This window comes from Protopterus annectens, chromosome 3.part0 (genome assembly GCF_019279795.1).
Source record: "Protopterus annectens isolate FY-2018-M chromosome 3.part0, PAN1.0, whole genome shotgun sequence".
Classification (NCBI taxonomy): Eukaryota; Metazoa; Chordata; order Ceratodontiformes; family Protopteridae; genus Protopterus; species Protopterus annectens.
The window spans coordinates 1,528,222,569-1,528,248,242 of NC_056731.1; the positions used below are offsets into that span (position 1 = coordinate 1,528,222,569).

Sequence of the window (25,674 nt, forward strand, 5' to 3'; positions counted from 1 at the left end):
CTCGCGTAGAAAGTAAGGACTGAGATGTTGCACTCAGAACAATGGTGCTGGAGCCAGAGCCATCGGCTCAGAGATAGATGTAGGGTCCAAAATCACCCTGGCAGACGCACAGAGAGGAAGGCTTGGAACCGATGAAGATAGATTCAAACCCTCCCCCTCGGCATCGACAGAAGAGCTTCAGTCCCTGGACATGACGGACGGAGCAGAACATGTCAGAGCTAAACTCTGCTCAAATGCAACAGCAAGGGGAGCCAGAACAGAGGGTTCCTCCATTGGTAACAAGCACTCTGGCTCCGAAAACCCAACATGGCTTGGAGGAGGAGGAATCATGGATGGAGACCAGACTGGTTCGAGTGGCTCCGGAGCTGACTGGGTCGGAGCCAACAAATATTTAGGCGGGGCAGACGACTTGAGGAGTCTCAGTACTACCCTCTCCACATCTTCTTCCAAAAGACTCCTGGAAGATAGGGTTGGGGATCTCGACCTAGCAAGCACTGGAGATTTGACCAAAGAGACAGGTAGGGACTCTACAGACTGGCTCCGAGAAGCAGAGTCAACTATTTGCAAGGATTCAGCAGTCGGCACCAAAGTATCTGCGACAGACTCCGAAACCACAGTGCTCTCCTTCGGCTCCGAAGGCTGAGGAGTCGAGGAGGCAGGTTTTATTAATTTGGCAGGTGGCTCCGAAACACTAGCCGGTGCCGGAGAAGGCCTTTTTGAACCTTTAGATTTTGAGTCAGATCTTGACTTCGAAGACTTAGACGAAGAAGCCGAAGAACTAGACAAAGCTTCCTCGAAGGTTGGCTTCAACAGACCCCTGAGTATCAGTTTGTTCCTTCTCTCCTGCAACACTCTATGAGAGAAAGCATGACAGAACAAACATGATTCTTGCAAATGGATGGCTCCCAAACAGTAGACACAGCTACTGTGGCCATCGGTCAAAGATATTTTCTGGGAGCACTTCATACATTTTTTAAACCCAGTGCTCCTTGCTATCCTTAGACACTGCAACACACAAGCAACCAGTGGGAAAGAGAAAGAGAAGGAGAATGACAGAGGACTAGGTCCATCAACTAAAAGGGGCCTAGCCCTGCAGAAGAATTACACAAGGACTAGGTACTCTAAGTTAAACGGGCCTAGCCTGTTGTAAGATAGAAAACTAGATTTTCCACAGATTCAGTCACACAGGAAAATTTTTTTTAAATAAAATATAGTGGAGGCAACACGAGGACCAGGTCCTCTAAGTTTAACGGGCCTAGCGCTGTGAAAAACCGGGTCTTCTAATTCAAACAGATCAAGAAGGCACAACACACACACGCTCAAAGGGTAGCAAATTAATGACTGTAAAAAATTAAGACTTTAGCGGTTCCCCGCTAAAGACCACCATTCAACAATAATTGCTTGACAGGAAAATAATCAATAGGAGCCCCTATTGATTAAAAACGGCGAACTCGCCAAACTAACTCTCTAGACAAGAAAAACGCAACTGTGTCTAACTACTGATATACAGGAAAGTACTAATACTAATCACACAAGACAATGTAGGTAAATCCTAACTGTAATAACAGGAAAAAGGCGAAGCCGCCAAAACTAACGATTTAGGTAAAGCGCAATTGCGACTAACTACTGGTACACAGGATACCACTAATATGGTCACACAAAACCAACAGACAATAAAGATAAAGCCCTATAATGTATATATTCAAAGCTATACAAAAAGATACTAGAATAATGAAAATTGCAAAAAATTAGCCAAAGCCAAGAAGCACATCCGAACTCGACGTGGCAAACGAGATCTGGGGATTGCACTGGTGTACCATGGGATACCTGATTAGCCACGAGCCAACCAGAAGTCTTTGAGCTTGAAAATTGACTGAGTTGGAGCGGAGGTTCGGCTCCGAACCCATATGTAAAAATGAATACCCAACATCAAGGATTTTATATATATATTTAACAATAGTATAAAACAAATGACATTTGATGATAGGTAGCTACTTATTGTACATTCTAGCATTTTAGAACAGACTAAATCTATTCATGTGCGTTTTATATGCATTTATTGTCTACTTGATGCTCTGCCAATGAAAAGTGTTCAACAATTAAGCAATTAGTATTTCTTGTGCTTAGTATGGATTTTCCATCTGAAGAAGTCTGTTTGCTGACAAAAATGCTCTGTAAAAGTGTTAAATGTGTATGTACTGAGGCCCAAAGGGGTATTTTCAAGTGTTTTTATATTTTTTATGAAGGGGAGTGAACATTAAATACTTTTTACTGCATCAAGAGGTTTTAGTGGGCTTTTTCCAAAGTGCTTAGTGGTTTTTGAAGTCATAAAACTCCTTCCAATGCTCACTCTTCTTCCTCTTTCTCGCTCATCGTCATACTTAAATACTCACTTCTACACCCTTCTCTCCATCAGCTCAGATACTTTACTCCATATCCCCCTTTATACTCCCCTTTTCTACTATAAAAATATCATAACCAAAGATATTATATGTCTCAGAGAACCTAAAACTTGACTGACTTGAAGGGGCAGCCACCCTGTCCCTTCTGGTTCACAGTCCAATGTAGACAGTACATTGTTACTCCTCTGCTATATATTTACAAACCTTTGCTTAACCCATAACTGTATGCCCAATATATGGAAAAACAGCAAAATCATATCCCTCCCCAAAAAATCCCACTCCAAGCTATCCAGTGATTACTGCCCAATTTCCATCCTCTCAACTCCTGTGAAAATCTTAGAAAAAACTGGTCTATAATCAACTCTCAAACTATTTTAGTCAATACTACCTTATATCTCTTCAAAGAAACATGATTTCTATTCAGGCTGCAGTACCTCCACTCCACTTTGAAACATCAATGATCACTCTTGGATATGGACAAAATCCTCCTTACTGGAGCCATATTTGTAGATCATACCAGAGCCTTTGACCTGGTTGATAGCCCAATCCTATACAACTACCTCATTGACATTGAGATTAGCCCTGACACTATCTCCTGGCTCCAAAATGACCTATATAACCAGCATTTTGCAGTCAAATTTAACAGTACATCAGCCACCACTCCCTTACTTAAAGGAGTCCCACAAGACTCCAATCTGGCCCCTCTTCTTTTCTCTATTTTTATAAACAGGCATACAATCAACCTTCCTAAAACTTCATATTTTACTATACAACAATAATATGGTCTTCATTTCAGCCACACAACTTATTCAATTCAATATAATCTGCAAAATGATTTCCTCTCCTTCATTAGGAAATACATATTGCTTAATTCCTCAAAAATTAAAGCTATGCTCTTCGAAACCTCCACTAAAAGGGAAAATAACCCCAACTAACTTATTCTTGACCACCTTAATAATGCCATTGAGTAAGTTAACCTATTCAGATACCAATGAGTCTGGCTGATGCAACTTTTAACTTCTGCCATCATCTCAAAAACACCTGGAAAAAGATAAACTCCCTACTCTTCAGCAAAATCTCATCTTTCATCTGCTGTCCAACAAGAAACGCTAGTGGCAAAGGAATTTTTCGAGACCAATTTGAGTACCACATACCTCTTACAGCAGCTGTCTTCAAAACAATCTCTGCCCCTAACTAAACAATCTCCAACTCCATCTGCCACTTCATTAACCTTTCCCCAAAGTATGAACACCACTGTCATACACTAGCTAAAGCAAACAGCCTGTCGGTTTGGCAACAAGCCAATCTACTCCTTTTCTCCCAAATTTTCTAGCTTCTGAAAGAAAACTCCTGCACTTATCTTTCCTCTAGATTAGACAGCCTCCATCATATAACTTTAGATCTCACAGACACCCGAGGCCTCTCTTGCAAGCATCTAAAACCAGACTGCAGCACTCTAACCACTTCTTTTCTACCCTTGGACCCAAGCTCTGGAGGGATCTTCTCCCAAATCTTAAAGACCTCTCTAACTACTCTTCCTTTCGGGCACAACTTAAAGAACTTTTCAAAGCACAGGTTGCTTGCAAATGCTCTGCATCAGGTCACATAATCTAGTCTCTCCCTAATCTTCAACAATACTGCCTATTATTTACACTATAGCATCTCTTCTTCAACTCCTAATATGCTGTTCCTCTAACTGGCGTAAATGTTGTACATAGTGGTTTCTGTTGACTACCTTCTTAAATAATTTTTGCACTGCATATTAACACCTTTGTCTCTGGCAAGTTCTTTTATTGCATAAATGTTTACATTTTCCCACGTGTGTTCACATTATGAGCTGAAACTGATCCAGTGGGGATCAGTGTTCTACCCAGTTAAATTCTATAAATAAAGAAATAAACCACAAAGCACAATTAAATGTAACGTAAAACAAGCTTATTCAGACACAGTTTGCTTTCTTTCTAAATAATTTTAAGCAGACATTTTTAGACTTATTACACTAATCAGGTCTACACTGTTTTTATAATATTTTCTGAGTTAAACCACACTGGAGACTTTGTGCAATCTCTCTCATATGTTTACAAATTTATACCTTTTTTCTTGGAAGGGGAGTCTTTTTTGGCATCTGGCAAAATATCTGTTTTTGCATCTTGTGGGAAGTCTGTTTTGGTATCCAGTGGTGAAACTACTTGTTCATTAGGCATCAGATCCGTTTTTGTATCAAGAGACAAGTCCAGTTTGGAATCAGGCTGTAGCTCTGATACTGCACCCATGTTCTCGTAACTCTCAACAGTGACTGAAAGTGAATCAACCTGATCGAGAGACTCAGTTTTTACTGCTGTAGTTACAGAATCACTTAGGTACATCATATCCAAGTTCACAGAATGAGGCCTTGGCTCTGGTTTTATTACTACATGAGCAGTCTCTTCAATTGTGGTATTTCCAGATTGATTTTCCAATGCTTCTGAGTCATGAATAACTCTGAAATGAGTATGTTCAGAAGGAGCAATAGCAACCATTTTGGGGTATTCATGCTTTTCTTTCCGGCTCACCTAAAATACAAGCAAACAGATTTAAGTACATTTCTTGTTTCAAAACACTTTCAGACATACAAAATTACAGCTGCTTTTGAAATACTATGTAACAAAATAAAAATACATTCCATTACCTGTACTTCACTACTGCTATGAATCAAAATCTGGTATTCTTTACTGATTGCTGATAAACATTTTTGAATAAAAGTTAGACTAAGTGGTCTTCCAAGATAGCTGCACTTTGAGTAACAGCTTAATTTTAGCTCTCCCAGTGTGAAAACAAACTTATTAAAGTAAGTCAGTGGACCTACACGTCTAGGTAAATTTCAGTACCTGGCTAGTAAGGGCATTGCCTGGATGTCAGGAAAAAAGAACTACAGGGATCTGAAGGAAAATCAGCTACAAAAGGTGATGAAAAAACACTGACTGGGACAAGTATTTTACCTGTTCAGCAAAAAGCAGTACAAGGTCCAGACGTGACTTCCAGTAAACTAGAGGAAAGTATAAGACAACTGCAAACATACCAGACTAAAATAAACAAAACACTGATGGAGTATATCAACTAAATAAAAGGATAGAAAAATGGAAGAAGCTTTAAACAGATACTCAGATGAGGTGATAAAACTGCAAAAGTCAGTGGTCGAAATGAAGAAAAAGCTGGTTGAATATGAGACTGCACAAGAAGAGATGTTTAAAAAAAATAATAGAATTAAAGGACAGAGCACGTAGGGAAAACCTGAGATTTTCTGCTTTACCAGAGAAGCTGGTAGGCATAGACTATATTAATTTTATGAAAGCACAAACAAGCAACTGGACTGGTATTCCACAAGAGGAATTAACTGAAAGGGTACATCGCAAGTATCCTCCAAATCTGGCTATGAGAAAGCAACCTAGACCTTTAATAGTAAAGATGCAATCTTACCAGGAGTTGATTCTGACAAAATTGTGGCAGAATTGTGGCAGAAGAACAAAGTACTAAAAGTGTGAGACAGCAGAGCGTTTGTGAAGAATGACTAGTGAAAGTACATCAGGCAGAAGAGGAGTAAATTTAATTCCATTATTCAGGGACTGTCGAGAAGCAGGTGTGGTATTCAAGCTGCTGTATCCAGCTATCTTCAAAATATTTTACCCTGGAGGGACAAAATCATACTTGAAGTACATGCTAAGGAGGAAACACAAAAGTTTGTCTAAAAACAGTGAGCTGTGGAACAGAAGTAGATTCTGCTTCTTGCTCTTCCACTAATAAAGACCACAGAGAAACTGTACCAGTGAAATTTTTTTCAGTGTTTCAATTGAAAAAGCTTGAGAGAAAGAAAAAAAACACAAGAGTCAACTAGAAGAATTGAGAGTACGTTGGAAATGAAGCAGAGACAGGACTTGAGAGATGGAGGTGAACAAGAACACAACCAGTAACTTGGAAATTGACAAATGTGGGATTACAAAGCAATAATCATATTTGTGAAGCATGACAAAACAAGAAAACCTGGAAATAATTGACTTTGTTAAACTTGTAGGGGATTCTACAGGATATGCCCTACTTCATGTCATTAATGCTTGAAAAAGTACTTAGAGGGGAAGAGGAAGGAGAACGTTAACTAAGTAAAATTTTTTTTCTTAATGGTACTATTTTAACACTGCATGAGTTTTTTTTTTGCATTCTATAAAGTAAAGTTTTCTCTTTAGTATCCCCATTATACTTAAAAACAAATGTATATAGGTGCGCCTGTTTTTTTTTTTTCTCCCCCCCCCCTTTCTTTCTCCTTGTTCACCTTTAAGAAATGTAAGCACTGCAATGTAAAAAAAACTGATTAAAACAGCATGACAAAAGAGAAATTAGTGTGCTCTTTCTCAGTATAGCACAGGAGAATGACTGGATTAAAGCTCATAGCTTGTTCTAGTAACAAGTTGAAAGAGAAAGCAAATAAATGAAAAAGAACATTATAATGCTTTTTTTCTAGTAAGTAAATGTATGCTTGACAATGTTTTGTGTCTGGTTCTCATGTCTCTAGGAAACAATATGATAGAGAAATGGCTTGGAGATAATGTTGTCAAAGCATTATAGTGTTTTCCCAGCAGAGAGAGCTATAAAGATGAGACAAAACCAGATGTCACAGTAGAAACATAGGCTGCACCACGCATCTAAGCACTGATAATGTTTCTTTTATGTTACCCCAAATCTGAGTGTGGCTGTCAGTCTGGAAAGTACAGTTTTGTACCTACCATAAATGTAGATGTTAGAGTGTTCACCCTGCTGCAGTCATCACACTTGGGTTATCCTGCCGTCAGGCAGTCCCCGCAGTCGGCCTGAGTTCCAAAGTCTTGGTCCGACATCGGTTGCTGTCGCTTATATAAAAATAAAAATACCTTCAGGCACAAGCAAATACACCACAGAGGTTGTATAGGACACAGTGGTATAGATAAGTTCAGCTAGTTCAGAGGGGATGGAGGGAGGGTAACCTGGACTGCAGCAGGGTGAACACTCGAGCATCTACATTAATGGTAGGTACAAAACTGTACTATGTTCATCGTGTTACCCTGCTGCAGTCAACATACTTGGGTTGAATCCCAAAGCTAAGGACGGGTGGAGTTAAACAGGGTTAGAAGAAGCTAGTAGGCCCTGCAGAACTGCAGTGGCAAAACCAGCTCTAGTCTTAGAATATAGAGGTAAGTGATAGTGTTTGGTGAAGGTGTGCACTGAGCTCCAAGTTGCAGCTTCCAGAATATCCTTGGTTGGCACTCCCCTGAGAAAGGCTGCTGATGTAGCTGTAGCCCTGGTGGAGTGGGACCTAATGTTAGCAGGTACCGGTTTCCCATGATGCGTGTAGCAGAAACGTATGCAATGCCCTATCCATTTAGAAATGGCCTGTTTTGAGATAGCTTTTCCTTGTGATCCTGCAGCATAGGCTACAAAGAGCTGGTCAGATTTTCTGAAAGCCTTAGTTTTATCCAAGTAGTAACGTAATTGCCTGTGAATGTCCAAAGAGTGCAGGAGTCTTTCTCCTTTGTTCTGGGGATTTGGGAAGAAGGTGGGCAAATTAATGGTTTGGTTTAGGGCCACACTGGATACCACCTTTGGCATAAAGGAAGGGTTAGTTCGTAGAGACTCTGTCGATGAAAAATGAGGAAAGGCTCCACTGCCATTAGTACCTGTAGCTCTGAGACTCTTCTAGCTGAGGTTATTGCTAGTAGCAGGGTAGTTTTCCATGAAAGAAATTTTAAATCGGCTGGAAAAGCTGGTCCAAAAGGCGGCAGTGTAAGCTTTTCCAGAACAAAGTTGAGATCCCAAGTAGGTGTTGGTGCTCTCCTGGGCGGTCTTATGTTCTTAGCCCTTCTGAGGTACTGTCTTAGGAGTGGTTGTGAGAATAAAGGAGGATGCGTGTTATAATGAGCTGAAATTGCAGAGGCGTGGATCTTAATAGATGAAAAGGAAAGTCCTTTGTGCAACATCTCAGTTAAATATTGTAGAATCTGAGGAATGTTTGGATCAAGGGGATTTTGGCCTTTAGCCTGGTTCCAGGCGCAAAATCTTTTCCATTTGTCTGAATAGGTTTTCCTGGTGCTGGGCCTCCTGGCCTCCAGAATGACATCCATAACAGCTTTGGATAGAGGTGTTGGCTGGTTGTTTAGGTAATTTGCCATGCATTCAGGTTTAAAGTCTTGAGCTAGCTGTGTAGAATCTGATTGTCTCGCTGGGTGAGCAGGTGAGGAATTTGTGGTAAAATCCATGGTGGGCTGTGGGCCATGTTCCTTAGAACTGGATACAAATGCTGCCGTGGCCAGTCTGGTGCAATGAGTATCATTTGTGGCCTCTCTAATCTGACTTTCAGCAGTACCTTTGCTAGATAGAAGAGGCAGTGGAGGAAAGGCATACACTGTTAATGTTTTCCAACTGAATGAGAGGGCGTCCACTTTCCAAGCTTGTGGATGGAATGTCCTTGTGCAAAATTTTTGAAGTTGGTAGTTTTGGGGGCTGGCAAACAGATCTATGTCTGGCTGTCCCCATTTTTGAGCTATCATTGCAAATATTTGTGGATCAAGTTTCCACTCGTGTGGATCCATGATGTTTCTGCTTAGGTCGTTTGCCAATGTGTTTTTCTTTCCTGGCAGGAATTGTGCTTGTAACTGAACCTGGTTAAGACAGTGCTGTCTTCCACAAGGTCATTGCTTGCCTGCATAGAGGGTAGGAATGTGTGCCCCCTTGCTTGTTTATGTACCACATTACTGTGGTATTGTCCGTCTTTATTATTAGTTGCCCTGGGTGTAAGAGGTCATTGAAAGCTGTTAGGGCATTCTGTACTGCTAGCATTTCTTTTTGATTGATATGCAGATACCTTTGATCTGTAGTCCATTTGCCCTGAATGCACTGTCCTGCCATGTGTGCTCCCCAGGCACAGTCCGATGCATCTGTTGTCATAGTTTGCCTGGCTGTGAGTAAGGTGAAAGGCTGACCCTTGTTGAGGTGACATGTCTGTGCCCACCACAGACACTCCTGTTGAAGGCAGGGAATGAGTGGTATCATTGTTTCCAAACTGTGGCTGTGCTGAGTCCATATGCTTTTCAGGTACCATTGTAATTTCCTCTTATGCAGTTTTGCAAATGGTACTAGTAGTATGCAAGATGCCATGAATCCCAAGGTCTGCAGAATTTTTCTTGCAGGGAGTTGGGTCTTAGTTGCCATTATTTTGAAATATTGAGTCAGCTGTTGTTGCTTGTCTGGCGTGAGATAAGCCATCTGGGCCTTTGTATTCAAGCTGGCACCCAGGAATATTATGTTTTGTGAGGGCACTAGTTTTGATTTCTTTTTGTTTACTGTGTACCCTAGGCAACTTAGAAGGTGTTTGACAAATGCCAGATGCTTTAAAAGAATGTCCTTGCTTTCTGCTTGAAAAAGGCAGTCGTCCAGGTATGGGTATATTTGAATTCCTCTGTCTGCAATATGCAATTACTGGTGCCAGGCATTTTGTGAAGACCCTGGGCGCAGTAGATAAGCCAAAGGGCAGTGCAGAGAATTGATAATGAATTGAACCTGCAATGAAGCGGAGGTATATTCTGCAATTCTGTCGGATAGGGACATGCAGGTATGCCTCCTTGAGGTCCGTTACTAACCAAGCATTCTTGCCCAGCATGGGAAGAAGCTGCTGTAGTGTTAGCATCTTGAATTTTGGTACTTGCAGATAGGTGTTCAGAACTGAAAGATCCAGAATGGGTCTCCATGCTTTGTCTTTTCTTGGGACTAGAAAGTCTTGAGTAAAATCATTGTCCTTGCTCCTGTGTAGGTACCTGTTGAATGGCTCTCATGTCCATGAGAGCTGTAATTTGTTTTTGTGCCTCTGCCCACTGATTTGGTGGCAGGTTTGGCATTCCTTTTATCCTTGGCAAGGTATGAAAGTTGAATCTGTATCCATGAGAGACTATGTTTAGGACCCATTTGTCTTTTGTGATGATGGGCCAGTTGTCTGCAAAAAATGCTAATTTTCCTCCCAAGGGAGCTGCCAGGAGAGATTTGCTTGGTAGTTTGAGGACTGAGTCATTGTGTTTGTCTTCTGCTAGCTTAGGGCCTGTCTTCTCCTTTCTGGGTAGCAGTACCCCATTGGCGAGGTATGTAAGGGCCTTGTGACTGACCTATGCCCCTCGGGCGTCTGCATTTGCCCCTCTGTGGTCTGTCAGAAGCTGGAAAGGACCAGTTTTTTGTTGGCCAATTTCTGCTGAAACAAGGAGGTTGTACCTGTAAAAAATCCTTGACTGTCTGCATAGACTTTGCCTTATCCTCCATTTTCTTTAAAACCTCTTCTGCTTTGACACCAAATAATACATCCTGCTGTAAAGGTGCATCCAATAATTTTGCTTTAACATGATCAGGTAGGGTTTTGTTCTTTTAACCAAGCATGTCTATGTATGACAGACCCAGTAACAGCTGCTCTACAGGAAGCTTCCAATGAATCAAATCCACATTGTAAAGTATGTTTGCCCACCTGTTCAGCTGCATGCAACAGGTCCTGCATTTCCTTGAATTCAGACTGTTCAGTATGTGTGCTCAATTTTTGTTTTAATTGAGACATTAGGAATTGCTGATATTTCAGCATGTGAAACTGAATTTAATGCTCTCATAGCCAGAGTTGCCGAGGTATATATTTTCTTTCCCCATCTATCTAGGGCTCTGGAATCCCTTTCAGAGGGCACAGGATTTTTAGCCACAGAAGCTTTAGCCCCCTTGGGAACCTGGGAAATTGTTTCTGGGTCAGCCACAGGGCTTTTATAAAGGAATTTGTGTGAATCAGGTACTCTGTAGTATCTGTCTGGTTTGGCTGGAGCAGGAGGTAGAGAGTCTGGATTTAGACTAGACTCCAAGTAAACATCATCCACAAAATCTAAAACTGGAGGGTTAGCAAGTGGTCTGTGCTGGGGTAGTAAAATGAACTCTCGGAGCCTTTTCTTAGGCTCAGAGTAATCCTGGCCTTCCCACTGGAAATGTTCCCCCATGGTATGTAAAGTTTCCCCAAAGTAGAAGTCTTCAGGGGGAGATGCTGAGGGAATAGTCTTCGTTATCAGTGTCTTCATAAGGGGGAATAGTGTAATCCTGCTCCTCAGAAGAATCGGAGGAAATTGAAACCTGGTCAGAGCATAATCCTCCTCTTGTCTTGGTCTTTTATCTGGAGGGGGATGGGAACCCCTGATTGGGGTAATCAAATCTTCAGCCATCTTAAGCATCTGTTTCTTAGGCATGGGGCCTTGAACTGCAGACTGATGCAGTCTTTTTTGGTTTTAAGCTTAGCATAAGATTTAATGGTGAGTGTAGTCGGTCTGAAGACACCTTCTGCAATTGAAGGTGTTTCCAGTGCACCGGGGTCTCCTCCTGCTCCGGTGTCGGAAGGGCCTAATAAGGATGGCTGCATCGGCCTAGTACACTCCGCTTGAGAATCCGCAGGCGTCTGGGGTTCCAATTCTGCGGTCGTCAGGGGCTGCGTAGGCGCCTCACTGAAAACCGAAGAACCGGCGACAGGCCCAGGAGAGGCCTTGGAGTCTGGCTTGTTCCTATGCTGCCTGTCCTTATCCTTGCATTTTTTATGAATGCCAGTCGTCGGCTGCTCCGACGGCATGATATAATTAAATTTCCTACCAAAGTAATGTCGAGCGAAGTCAAAATGGCGTTTGATAGTTCGTTTATTAAACCTAGCACAAAACCGACAACCTGTGAGGTCGTGGTCTGGGCCTAGGCAAGGAATACAATAAGAATGGAAGTCCTTATGAGGTATTTGCTTCCCACAAGAAATGCAATTGTCAACTTTTTCTGACATCTGACTGAGGCAAGAAAAGGTTCCCCAACGGGGTACTTAGCTTTATTGAAGACTTCGGACTGAAATTCGAATCGAAAATCTCAGGTGTCGGCCGACCGGCACTTGCCAACTGCTTCTGCTTCGGGCATCGCGCGGCAAGAAAGACTGAAGAAAATGGCGTTGGATACCTCTTATATACCCCTGGCGCTCTGACGTCAGGGAAGAAGCGACAGCAACAGACGCCGGACCAAGACTTTGGAACTCAGGCCAACTGCGGGACCGCCTGACGGCAAGATAACCCAAGTGTGATGACTGCAGCAGGGTAACACGATGAACATCATTTGTTCCTATTAGGAGGGTAAAATTTCAAATTCTGATGATGTACATAAATTTGTGTGTTACTATTAAGTCAACAGGTTTTAGGGAGTATGGGTGGGGTGTTTTTTTTTTTTTTTGAGGGCTTTCAATAAAACAAAGTTCTTTAAGATGCGACATAGGCTCAAACAGATATGACAAGAGACAGTTGCATAAAAGATCAACCTGCCAAACAGTGCATGCATGTAACAAACATTGGAATTAGACATTTAACAAAAAAGCTGTTCTACATAAGAGGTGGAAATAACACCTTTTTAAGGCAATGATGCTTTCTGTAATGTCTTTAAATGTCAGTGGTCTCAGATAAAAACAAAAAAGAATAGTGAACTATATAAAAATGCAAAGTGCAAATAGCTATGCTATAACAGACTCACTTGGAAAGAACTGAACATGTGAATTTGATAAAGATTTTCAGGATGGCTATTCAGCGGAATACCTTGGGCAAAGGGAAAAAGGGAGTACTTGTATTAAATGAAAGAGGAGCTCCAATACTGATAGAAGAGGATTAAAAAAGATAATGGTAAATTTCTAGTACAAAGGGGCTACTGGTAAGGGAGGAAGATCACACTGGCATGTATTTATATTCCACCTAAAACTACTACAATGGAGCTTAAGAAAATTCTGGGAGAAATAATCAATTTTCAGCAAGGAATATAACTTATGGGTGGGGACTAGAATTTGATTTGCAACTGTGAAGATGTGTCTGGGGGGACCAAAAGGGAAATAAATATGAAAGTGGATTTTTGAAGAAATTTATGAAAATATTTGGCATGGTAAATATGAATTCAGTACTAGGAGTTTGGAGTGAATTTACATATTCCCCATGGTACAAAAACTGGACTAGGCTAGACAGAATTTACATTTCACAGGAACATGTGGATTTATCAAAGGTCTTGATACACACCCAATAACTAATTCAGATAATGTGCCAATAATAACAAATAAAAACAAAGGGTAATGAAATAAAATGAGACACTGGCGCTTTCTCACCTGTTGAAAAGAGGAATTTAAGGAATGGGTAGTGGAAATTATTCAGGAGCTATTAGAGAAGATACAAATTACTTCTGAAAATATAGCTAGGGAGTGGGATAAAATTAAAGTGGTGTTTAAAAATGCGGGGTGGAAATAAAACAAAGGGAGATGTAGTTAAGAAGCAACAAGAATTGTTTAAAGGTACTGACAAATTTTAAAGTAGTGCAAAAAAGGGGGAATTCCACAGAACAAGAAGAGAAGCAACTGCAGAATGCTAAACAAAAAATAAGGGACTACTTTGATAATATGCACATGTTTATAAATATTGCTGATAAGCAAATGTTTTTGGTAATAACTGTAGAACACAAACTTTTTGCATGAAGACTCAGCAACAGAAAGTGGAAAGGGTTATCGCCAAGCTTAAAGAGCCAATAAACAAGGAAAATAAGAGATCCTTGTAGAAGCATTAGAAATATTTCAGAAATTCTAGGAAAGTCTGTATAAAGCGAAGTAGTATGGAAATCAAGGAAAGATACAAATGGAAATGTTTATGGAAAAATTAAATATTTCAAGGTTACAGGTGAGGCTCAATTACAGGACAGGAGGAGATGAGATAAAAATGGTGATGTATAACTGATCAACAGGAAAGTCCCCAGGAATAGATGGCACTCCTATGGAAGTTTGGAAACTAGGAGGGAAAAAACTGAAAAAGGTAAGAACGGTTTTGTTTAACAGTATTTTGAAAAGAGAAGTACCAACATCAAGTTAGAAAGCGGTGATAGCTGTAATACCTAAACAGGGTAAAGACCCTTCAGATCCAACTTCATACAGGTCCATTTCAATACTAAACCATTAAGTGTTTTAGTCTATAATGGCTAAAATAATAACAAAAGTGATCCCAAAATAGATAGGTATGGATCAATGTAGCTTTGTGGAGGGAAGGCAAACATTTGACAACATTAACAGAATACTGATGATCTAGAGAGAAGCAGAATGTAAGAAAATATCACTGTTGTTGGTGGGTCTTGATGCAGAAAAAGCATTTGACAGAGTAAGCTGGAACTTTATGAGTAGGACAATGGAAGCATTTGCATTCCTTGAGAAAACTATAAGGCTGATTAGAAAGATGTATAAGGGATCAAAAGAAAAAAATAAAGGGGGGGGGGTCCTCTTTGATAACTTCTACTTGAGTAGAGGGACCAGGCAAGGGTATTCTCTTTCTCCTTTGTTATTTGGATTATATTTATAACCACTAGCAAAGAAAATAAAGGACTCAAATTCAAGGATATAATCGGTATGGTAGTTAATAAAAGCTGGCTCTATCTGCAGATAAAGAAGTTATGTGATCACCATAACGTTCCATCTGTATTGTCCATTTTCATTCTTCCTCAAATCAAAAATAAACAAGTCCATTAAAACCACCAGTAAATTTTTTGGCTCTTAGTAAAGTAATAAAATCAAAATGTTAATATCAACTTTTGCATACAAACGCTTCTTCAGGCTTAAAGATTCAAACTAAAAACATACATTTAAATACAAAAGTCATTTCACTCATTTTAACAACTTTCTAATTTCATTGGTTAAAAATTCATATTTAGATTTTATTGGTTAAAAGATAAAATGCTTTCTCAGACTTGGTTAAGGACAAGCTCAGCAATAACTGGTTCACAATGAATTCTATACACAAACTTTCAAAAACATCAAATGAGAGGAGGTATTTAAATTGCTTCATGTAATTCTTTAAGGATTAGTGTAATATTTAGGGTTCTGTTGAGCCCCAGTGATTGGTGGGCACTGAATCTTAGCATCCAATTAAAGTCTGCCTTTTCTGTAAGGTTTACTATATTACCACCCTAAGTGAATTCAGAATAACTTGTAAAATTAAAAACTTAAAGATGTGCATGCAATTCGTCTCCATCATGTGTTTACACAAAGCATTTGTGGATATTTTTTGCAAAATATCTGATAAATTACTACAAATACACTCCACTTTCTGCTAGTCTTTCCTATACAACAGTCTGGACAAGCTGAACAGTTTGCCACCTAAATCACATCACATTTTTGCTGTTACAATCTCCAAATACATTTAACTTAAAGGGTTTTAAAGAGGATCAGATGTAATATAGTGTCATCTGTTAAAATATGCATATTACATGATAAAATTTAAATGCCTCCTCTCACTGGATGTTTTTTGAAAGTTTGTATTGATTGTATAGAATTCATTGTGAACCAATTATTGCTGAGCGTATCCTTAACCAATTCTGAGAATCCTTTTTGTTTTTTAACCAATGAAATCTAAATATGACTTTTTAACCAATGAAATTATAAAGTTATGAGTGAAGTGAGTTTTTGTATTTACAGTGGATATAAAAAGTGTACACACCCCTGTTAAAATGTCAGGCTTTTGTGATATAAAAAAATGAGACCACAATAAATCATTTCAAAACTTTTCTCACTTTTAATGTGACCTATAACCTGTACAACTCAATTGAAAAACAAATCTGTTAGGGGAAAAATATAAAAAAACGTACAATAAGCTGATTGCATACCCTTAAACTAATGCTTTGTTGAAGCACCTTTTGATTTAATTACAGCATTCAGTCTTCTTGGGTAGGAGTCTATCAGCATGGTGCATCTTGACTTGGCAATATTTGTCCACTCTTCCTTGCAAAAGCACTCCAAATCTGTCAGATTGCGAGGGAATCTCTTGTGCATAACCCTCTTCAGGTCACCCCACAGATTTTCTATTGGATTTAGGTCTGGGCTCTGGCTGGGGCATTCCAAAACTTAATTTTTTTCTGGTGAAGCCATTTTTTTATTTGGATGTATGCTTGGGGTCACTGTCATGTTGAAAGGTGAAATTCCTCTTCATGTTCAGCTTTCTTAATAGACCCCTGAAGGTTTTGGGCCAAAAGTGTCTGGTATTTGGAACTGTTCATAATTCCCTCCACCTTGACTAAAGCCCCAGTTCCAGCCGAAGAAAAGCAACCCCAAAGCACGATACTGCCACCACCATGCTTCACCATGGGGATGGTGTTCTTTTGGTGATACAAAGTGCTTTTTTTTTTTTTTTTTTTTTTGGTGCATCAAACGCACCTTTTGGAATTGTGGCCAAAAAGTTCAACCTTGGCCTCATCAGAACACAACACACTTTCCCCACATGCTTTTGGGAGATGTGATGCATCGTTTTGCAAATTTTAGCCAGGCCTGGATGTTTTTCTGTGTAAGAAAAGTTTTCTGTCTTGCAACCCTACCCCATAGGCCAGACATATGGAGAATACACGAGATTGTCATCACATGTAGTACACAACCAGCACTTGCCAGAAATTCCTGCAGCTCCGTGTGTTGCTGTAGGTCTTCTTGGCAGCCTCCTTAACCAGTTTTAGTCTTGTCTTTTTGTCAGTTTTGGAGGGATATCTATTTCTCGTCTTTTCATCAATTTTGGAGGATGTCCAGTTCTTTGCAACGTCACTGTTGTCCCATATTTTCTCCACTTTTTGATGACTGTCTTCACTGTGTTCCATGGTATATCCAATGCTGTGGAAATTTTTTTGTACCCTTCTCCTGACTGATACCTTTCAACAATGAGATCCCTTTTATACTTTGTAAGCTCTCTGCGAACCATGACTTTTGCTGTAGCAGGCAATTGATAAACGTCAGGAAAATCCTGCAAGGACAGCTGAACTTTGAGGTTGATCAGTCTCTAATTGATGGCAGGTGATGGCAGGTGTGTACCCAAGAAGATTGAAAGCTGTAATTAAATCAAAAGGTGCTTCAACAAAGTATTAGTTTAGGGGTGTGCACACTTACGCAACAAGCTTATTGTACTTTTTTTATTTTTTATATTTTTCCCCCCAACAGATTTGCTGGTTTTTCAATTGAGTTGTACAGATTATAGGTTACATTAAAGGTGGGAAAAGTTTTGCAATGATTTACTGTGGTCTCATTTTTTATATCACAAAACCCTCGCATTTTAACAGGGGTGTGTACAATTTTTATATCCACTGTAAATATATGTTTTTACTTTGAAAACCTGAGCTTGAAGAAGCGTTGTATGAAAATTGATATTAGTGTTTTGATTTTACTACTTTACTAAGCATCAAATAAATTTACTCATGAGGTAGTATTGACCTGCTCACTTTGTGTCCTATCACACTAGATTTCCCCAAGTGCATTGGTACCAGAAATTGATTTGAAGAGATCGTCCACTGCCACACACTCACAGCTTCTCGATACAGAGTAAGATAGCCCCTCCTTATTTGCCGATGTACCATACTATACAGACATACCGTCCATTTCAATCGCGACAGTTAATAAAGGGAGTGTGTCTTGGAATGCCTTGCAACGCTAGAAGTACTGCTCTCATTTCCAGTACACGAATATGCAAGTTGGCCTCTTTGGGGGACCATGCATCTTGAACAGTCTTCTCCCAAGAAATCCCCCCACCCGATCTGGGAAGCATCTGTGGTCACTATGGCCTTAGGCTGTCAGAGGATGAATAGATTACCTTGCAATGATTGATCTGAGTGAATCCACCACCAAAGTTACTTTTTTCAGGCCTGAGTTATACTGATATTGGTGGACATAGGTTGATGTAAAATGAACCACTAGGCTGCTGAAGTCCATGGGGAATTCTTATATGGTATCTTGCAAGTAGAACTATTGTTGTGGACATCGATCCTAGGTTCTATAATATAAATAGAGCTGACAGGAATGAGTTTTGAGCATTCTCTTGGCATGAAAATGAATAGTTTGAACCCCTGATAGAGAGAGAGAAGCAGTCACTGATGTTGTGTTGAAGAAGGCCCCTATGAATTCAAACTTTAGAGACAGCTGAAGTTGAGATTTGTTTGGCTAAATGTAATACCTAGAACAAACCAAATACACGCAAGGTTGAACAAGTGCAGGGATCAACCCATGAACATCAAGGTACGACAAAAATGAACCAGCACAAGGGAGAAGAGTGCCTAAATCTATTTTATTGTGACAATATCTAAAAACTTCATACTGCAAACCGGTATCTGCTATAAATCCAGCCTTCCTCAGTGCAACAGAAGTAGTATAGATAGCACATCCTGGTATATCCTTATATATTCAAAAATATTAAAGGTGTGCGCACACCCTAAAAAACAAATATGTACAAATTGTAAATAAAAAAAAAAAAATATATATATATATATATATATATATATATATATATATATATATATAAAACATTGAACATGAAAAATTCAATCCATTAAAAAAAATCAAAAAGTCAGCAAAGTCAAAACCTGGCTCCAAATGACTAATTTGCTTCATTTAAACCAGGTTTGAATAGAGCTCCTAACCTGGTAAATCCATGGGGATTCCATATTATTTAATCTGTCATGCCAGCCTGCTTTAAGAATTCTGCGCATCTCAATTTTGTCAATGATGGTGAGTTTAAATTGTGCGGTTTTGTGAATCATGGTATGTTTGTATAAAGCATTAGAAATTTTATGATTTCTGATAGCGCTAAGGTGTTCACTTATCCGATGTCTAAATGGTCTGGAAGTTTGGCCTACATAAAAAGAGAAACATGTACAAGTGGCCAAATAGATCACCAATCAGTACTGCAGTTACCAAAAATTTTTATCTGGTATACCCTAGAGGTATTACAACTAGTAAATTCTTTAGTCTTAAAGATGTATCTGCATGCACTGCAATGACCACAAGGAACGCAACCTATCAATGGGTCGCCAAATAAGGTTGTCTGCATGGGTATAGACGGATTGTACCTTTTATGTATAAAATGGGAGTTGACAGTTCTACCCCTACGATAGGAAAAAGCATATCTTTCTGGTAATATCTCATTCAAATGTTCATGAGCCCGCAAAATATCCCAATGATTATAGATGATATCTCTAAATGAAGGTGTATTACTACCAAATGTAGTACCAAATCTAATTGGTTGAATTGTTACTGTATTGGGTCTATCATGTGAATGTTTGTATTTAATTTTTTGTTAATGGATTGATTTTTTCATGTTCAGTGTTATATATATATATATATATATATATATATAAAATATAAATTTTATTTTTATTTACAATTTGTACATATTTGTTTTTTAGGGTGTATACACCTTTAATATTTTTGGATATATAAGGATATACCAGGATGTGCTATCTATACTATTTCTGTTGCACTGAGGAAGGCTGGATTTATAGCTGAAACCAGTTTGCAGTATGAAGTTTTTAGATATTGCCACAATAAAATAGATTTAGGCACTCTTCTCCCTTGTGCTGGTTTGTTTTTGTTGTACCTTGATTGTAATACCTAGACTGGAACAAATCTGGAGTACATAGCCGCGAGCTGGTATCAAAAGATGCTTGGTCGAGGTGGTTATCAGCCAGTTTTCAAGATACAGAAACACCTGGAATCCCTGCAGTCTCAAGTGAGCTGTTACTGCTGCTTCTGCGCATTTAGTGGACAGCCTGGGGACTATGAGACCAAAGGTCAGTATTCTGAACTGGTACTGACTGGCTCTAAGCCAAAAGCGCAAATATCTCTTGGACAGACTATTCATTTTTATGTGATAGTATGCGTCCTGGAGATCTACTGAGCACATCCAGTCGTCTTTGTGCAGGAAGGGCAAAATGAACCGAACCTATGACCATCTGGAACTTGGTATGCTGAACTGACTTGTTCAGAATGCTGATATCCAAACTGTCTCCAGTCCCTTGCTTTCTTTGGCACTAAAGAATCTTGACTAAGTTCTGGATCCTTTCTGGTCTGGGGGGGATCTGTTGGAGGACTCTCATTTCTAGCAGCTTTGGAAGATCGGGAATTTTGTTTGATAACGAAGGAGGTAGGGAACAGGTGACAGGGTCAGTCAAAGAATCCCTGGACTCCTAGTTCTGTGGGCCTCCTGTACTATGTGGGCAGTGTCGCCCATTTGAGTTCCCCCTCTGCCCAGGGGGAACACACTCCACATGGATCCTGGAATGGACCCTGGGATTTCCTAAACCACATTTTCTGACCACCTCATTGATTCCTGGAAATGGTTCTTTAGGGAGTCAAAAAATGTACGCCCACTGCAGACAGGATATTACTATCTTGCTTGTACCTGCAGTGTACATCTTTCACCTTGGGGCCGAACAACAAAATTCCATCAAAAGGAGCACTAATGAAGGATGACTTGAAGGGCTCCACAAAAATTACACAGACACATCCAGGCATGCCTCCTGATGGAAATGCCTGAACCCACCGCTCTTGAGGCTCCTTCAGCAGTATGTGAAACAAGCCTCATGGATGAGTTTGAAATAGACTGAAGGGTCACAAACTGTGAAGCAATAGAAGATTCTGCCTTAGAAGTACTGGTCCCCGAGAAAGATTTTTAGAATTCCCTGATCAAATCCCTCTGTAATCTGGTGAAGTGTGCCATGTAATTCAGAGACCTGAGTGCAAAGGTTGCTGAGGCATACACAAACACTTCCCAAACCTGCCCAGACCCTAAATTCCCTGTTAGGGGGATGAACAGAGAAGCTCTGTTCCAAGAGTTCTTTCCTGGTGGCTCCTGCCACAACCATAGCATCCACTATTACTACTTTGTTCCAGTATTCCTTTCCCTTTGGTGGTGCCAGGGTCTTATCTGATCTCTTGGGGACTGGCCTAAAAGCATCAGGTTCCTTCCACTCCCGCTGAGAGATCAAATCAATGAGGTCACCAGCGGGCGGAGTCACCCAGGAAGTAGATGGGCCAGTACCAAATGCCTCCAGGAATAGAGATTCCTCTTGAGAAGGGTTACTAGTAGACCACCCACCCCTTTGTTTCAAGAACTGTACAATGTCTCCAAATGAGAAGTCATCAGGTAGTGATCCTGGAGACCCTTCCTCCATCAAAATCGGTATCCTCTATGACTGACTGAGGGGAGTCCAAGTGCCTCCTCTTGCACTTCCTCTTTCTAGGGACTTCAGTAGGATGTTCCAGAGAAGTAGCAAAAGAAACAACTTACCTGTGGGGTAACCTGGAGACTTTGGGTTGGCTGCCCCTGTGGAGTAGAATGTTGAGGCTCACGACACAGACATCTGAGATCCAGAGGAAGATCCAAGGGGTGTGGAGCCACATTAACTCTAGAAGAGAATATTCTATTACGTTGAAGGCAGAATGGCCTTGGGAAAAGAAAACAGTCAGAGCAGAGAAGGGATGCTACTGGACTGATGGCTCCCTCCGAACTGAGGACACCGTACCCGAGCTACTGAATGCTGAGAATCAGAGGGGCAGACATGGCTCCGATAACTTCAAACTCAACCCCAACCCCTCGGATCCGACAACAAAGCTTTGGGTCCAAGTGTCATCCAGCTTCGACATTTTGAGCTGGAGCACACAGAAAAGATATCAGATCTGATGAAGACAGAGGCATTTTCAGATCCGGAACAGACAGCACCAGAAGTCTTGGATCTAAAGGCTCTGAAACCAAGGGAATGAACAGAGGAGCCAAAACTGGTGGGGTTGTACTAGTGACGTTCTCTAGACCCATGAGGGTAGCAGCTGGGAGAACTCCCATCTGAAATGTGTCGAGAGAAGCTTCATCATCCTGTCCACATTGGCTTTTGAGAGACTTCTGGACAAATGGGAAGGTGAAAAGTGTCCTTCCAGGAAGGGTGATGGCAGCATGAGAAGGAATGGGACCCAAGGTAGACACATACTTAGCCCTAGGCACTTGTTTATGCTCAACATGCTTGGATCACAAGATATGGATCTGGTGTCTGAAAAAGGCGGCTCTGAAGGCTTGTGTTTAGGATCCAAAGTTTTTGGGTCTTCTTCAGTAGATCCGAGGTTGGATCCTAAGAGGATTGAGAGGAGCCAGGTTGCTGGAACGTCTCTTTTTGGCTTCCATGACTACTTCAAATGTTCAGTTCCCAAACACAAAGGTCATGGGCATCAGGATAATGGGATTTTATGCCTGCATTTACTACATTTATTAAACCCTGATGGTTTATCTGTCATTTTACACACCATAAAAAACTGTAGAAACAATCTCATTTTCAGAAAGCAATATGAAACTGGGAAGTTAAAGCAGAGACTATGAAAAAATAGAAATAAAAAGCTACCTTTTTTCTGTATTATTTGTACAGAAAAGATGGAAGGGGGTAGATCAGCAATGGTACTGAAAAAGCTACCGACAAGCAATAAGGGAAGAGTACCAACAATGGTAATGAAAGGCTATCAAAGGTAATAAGAAAGGACTAAAATTACTACTAAGTACAGTGAGAATAAAGAAGAAAACTTTTGTTAATAGGAAAAGGTATAAAGTAGAAAAAGACTTCTCTCCTCAAACTCACACCTGAGAGCTGCAGCAACCACATCTGTACACAATAGCGGTAAACAAGATTTGGAAAAGGAAATAACTTTTCTTGGGTGGTGAAAGCCAGGAAACCTTGTTGGCTAGGCTTATTTAGGTCCCTGAGCCGATAGCCTAGTACCTACCTGTGAACCTATGACTACAGTATTATGGGTAAGGGAGGAAATTGAGAGCTTGTACTATCCACAAGCTGAGAAATAGCAGCAGAGTCAGATCAGAGGATCAGATCCAAACACATATGTTGAGGAATGAATGAAAATTAGAAGTTATGTACATACCATAACGTTCCATGTTAGCTGTCTTCTCTCGCCTTCTTTCTTGCTGGATGGGTTCGGAGCCGATCCTCGGCTCCGACTCGGCACTTGCTAAGCTCGAGAACTCATTTTACCAGCTCGAGGCAACCCTATATCCCATGGTGCAAGGCGTGACTACCTCAGATCTCGTTTGGTAGCTAAAAGAAAACCCTGCCAAAAAACACTTCTTCCCAAGGAAGAAGATACTAAATGTAGGAGAAACTAGGCCGATGGCCACTAACAATAATGACTCTTCCTACTGTGGACTCTTGGAAAGAGTGACCACACCCCCAACAAAAGGAAGGTACAACCTCAAGATCAGTCCAGGCCAAGGGGCAGGAGGGAGGGACGCAAGAAAGAAGGCGAGAGAAGACAACTAACATGGAACATTATGGTATGTACATAACTTCTAAATGTTAAGTTGTCAAACTCGCCTTCATTCTTGCTGGATGGGACCGTCCTAGCACCTCTATCCTGGGTGGCTCAATGGAACAGACTCTTGAGAACTGTGGAACCAAACCTAGCCCTGTCCCTGGAGGCCAAGTCCAATTTGTAATGAGAGACAAAGGTGTGAGGAGTGGCCCAAGTGGCTACTGCACAAATGGTGTCAATAGTTAACCTATCCTGAAAGGCTGTGGATGTGGATAGGCTCCTGGTAGAATGTGCTTTTGGTTTTGAGGACAGTTGCTTGCCTCTAAGATGATAAACAAAAGAAATAATAGAAGACAGCCATCTGGATAAGGTCACTTTAGAGACTGGGAGACCTTTTCTGTTCTCTGCATAAGAAAGGAATAGTTGATCAGATTTTCTGAATTGTTTAGTTCTGTCCAAATATCTAAGTTGATGATGGACATCTAAGCAATGAAGTTTTTGTTCAGCTTTGTCTGAATAATTAGGGAAAAAAACTGGCAAATCAATAGATTGGTTAAGATTTGTCTGGGAAGCAACTTTGGGCAAAAAAGATGGATTAGGTCTTAAAGATACCCTATCTTTGTGAAAAACCAAGTAAGGGGAACGGACACAAAGGGCCTGAAGTTCAGAAACCCTTCTAGCTGAAGTAACAGCCACCAAGAAAATTGTTTTCCAGGAAAGAAACTTTAAGGAGCATGTAGCAGCCGGTTCGATGGGGGGTAGAATCAAGGATGCCAGCATTAAGTTCAAATCCCACTGCGGAGGGGGAATCCCTGATTGGAAGCTTTAGGAGAAAAATACCTCTGAGAAAGGCTTTGCAAAGCTTGTGGGACATTATGTTTTGATCTGCTAAACCAACATGAAAATTAGAGATTGCTGCCAATTGGACTTTAACTGTATAAGCAGAAGATCCTGATTGAAAAATCTCTGCTAAGAAATCCAGAACTGAATGCACTGGAGCAGTAAAGGGATCTAAGTGTTTAGACTTTGCCCAGAAAGAAAAGCGTTTCCACTTACTATCATAAATCTTTCTGGTGGAGGACTTTAGAGAAGCTACTATGATATTCCTAACGGGGTTAGAAATCATAGGAAGCCTGGCTAAGGAAGTGGAGCAACCAAGCAGTGAGGTTGAGAGAACGAATGGCCCGGTGCGGTTGACCCGACTGGTGGGTCAGAAGGTCTGGAACTGGGTCCAGATGCCAAGGCTGCGCCAGGAGATGACTATGCAGGGACGGAAACCAAATTTGTCGAGGCCAATAAGGGGCAATGAGGATCAACTTGGCTCTCAATACGGCAGCTTTCTGAATAAGTTGTGGTATCAGTGGAAATGGAGGAAAGGCATACAGAAGGCCCCGGGGCCAATCCTGGGTTAGAGAGTCTCTCGGGGAATGGCCTGGTAGAGGAAAGAGGGTGAAGAAGTCCGGGCATTTGCTGTTTTGGGGTGTAGCAAAAAGGTCGCAGGAAGGGAAACCCCACTTCTGAAAAATCTCGCCCACTACCGATTGCTTGAGAGACCACTCGTGTGGCATGAGAATAGCTCTGCTCAGCCTGTCCGCTAAAAGGTTGGATCTCCCGGGGATATGCGTTGCTATCAGAAACCGATGAGAGGAGATCGCCCATTGCCAAAGTCTGAGAGCTTCTCGACACAGTGCGTAGGACCTGGTCCCACCCTGCTTGTTGATGTACCAGACTACAGACATGTTGTCCGTCTGAACTGCAATAGTCCCTAAGGGAAGAAAGTCGCTGAGGGCTTGCAACGTTAAAAGCACTGTTCTTCATCTCCAGGACATTTATGTGCAGATGGTATTCTATGGGTTGCCAAGTCCCATGGACCATCCTGCCTTGATAATGCCCCCCCCCCACCCGATCAGAGAGGCATCCGAAGTGACTGTGGCAACCGGGACTGAGGGAACAAATGGTCGGCCCTGATGGAGCACAGGAGAAGACATCCACCAGGTAAGATGACTCTTGCACAACTGCGTGACTAAAATCTCGTGACTCATGGGGAGCTGCTGGAATGACCACTGAGCGAACAACATCCACTGCAGAAGACGCATGTGGAAGCGGGCTAATGGTAGTAGAACA

At 40.9% G+C, this 25,674-nt stretch overlaps 1 protein-coding gene across 1 annotated transcript in view; it reads right to left on the minus strand.

Moving 5' to 3' along the window:
* LPIN2 (lipin 2) overlaps nucleotides 1-25,674 on the minus strand; it is a 1,688,564-nt gene that overhangs the window by 1,417,214 nt on the left and 245,676 nt on the right. The window contains exon 6 of the mRNA XM_044065902.1: nucleotides 4,495-4,954. Within this exon, the coding sequence (XP_043921837.1) occupies nucleotides 4,495-4,954 (460 nt within the window). The remainder of the gene's footprint in view (nucleotides 1-4,494; nucleotides 4,955-25,674) is intronic.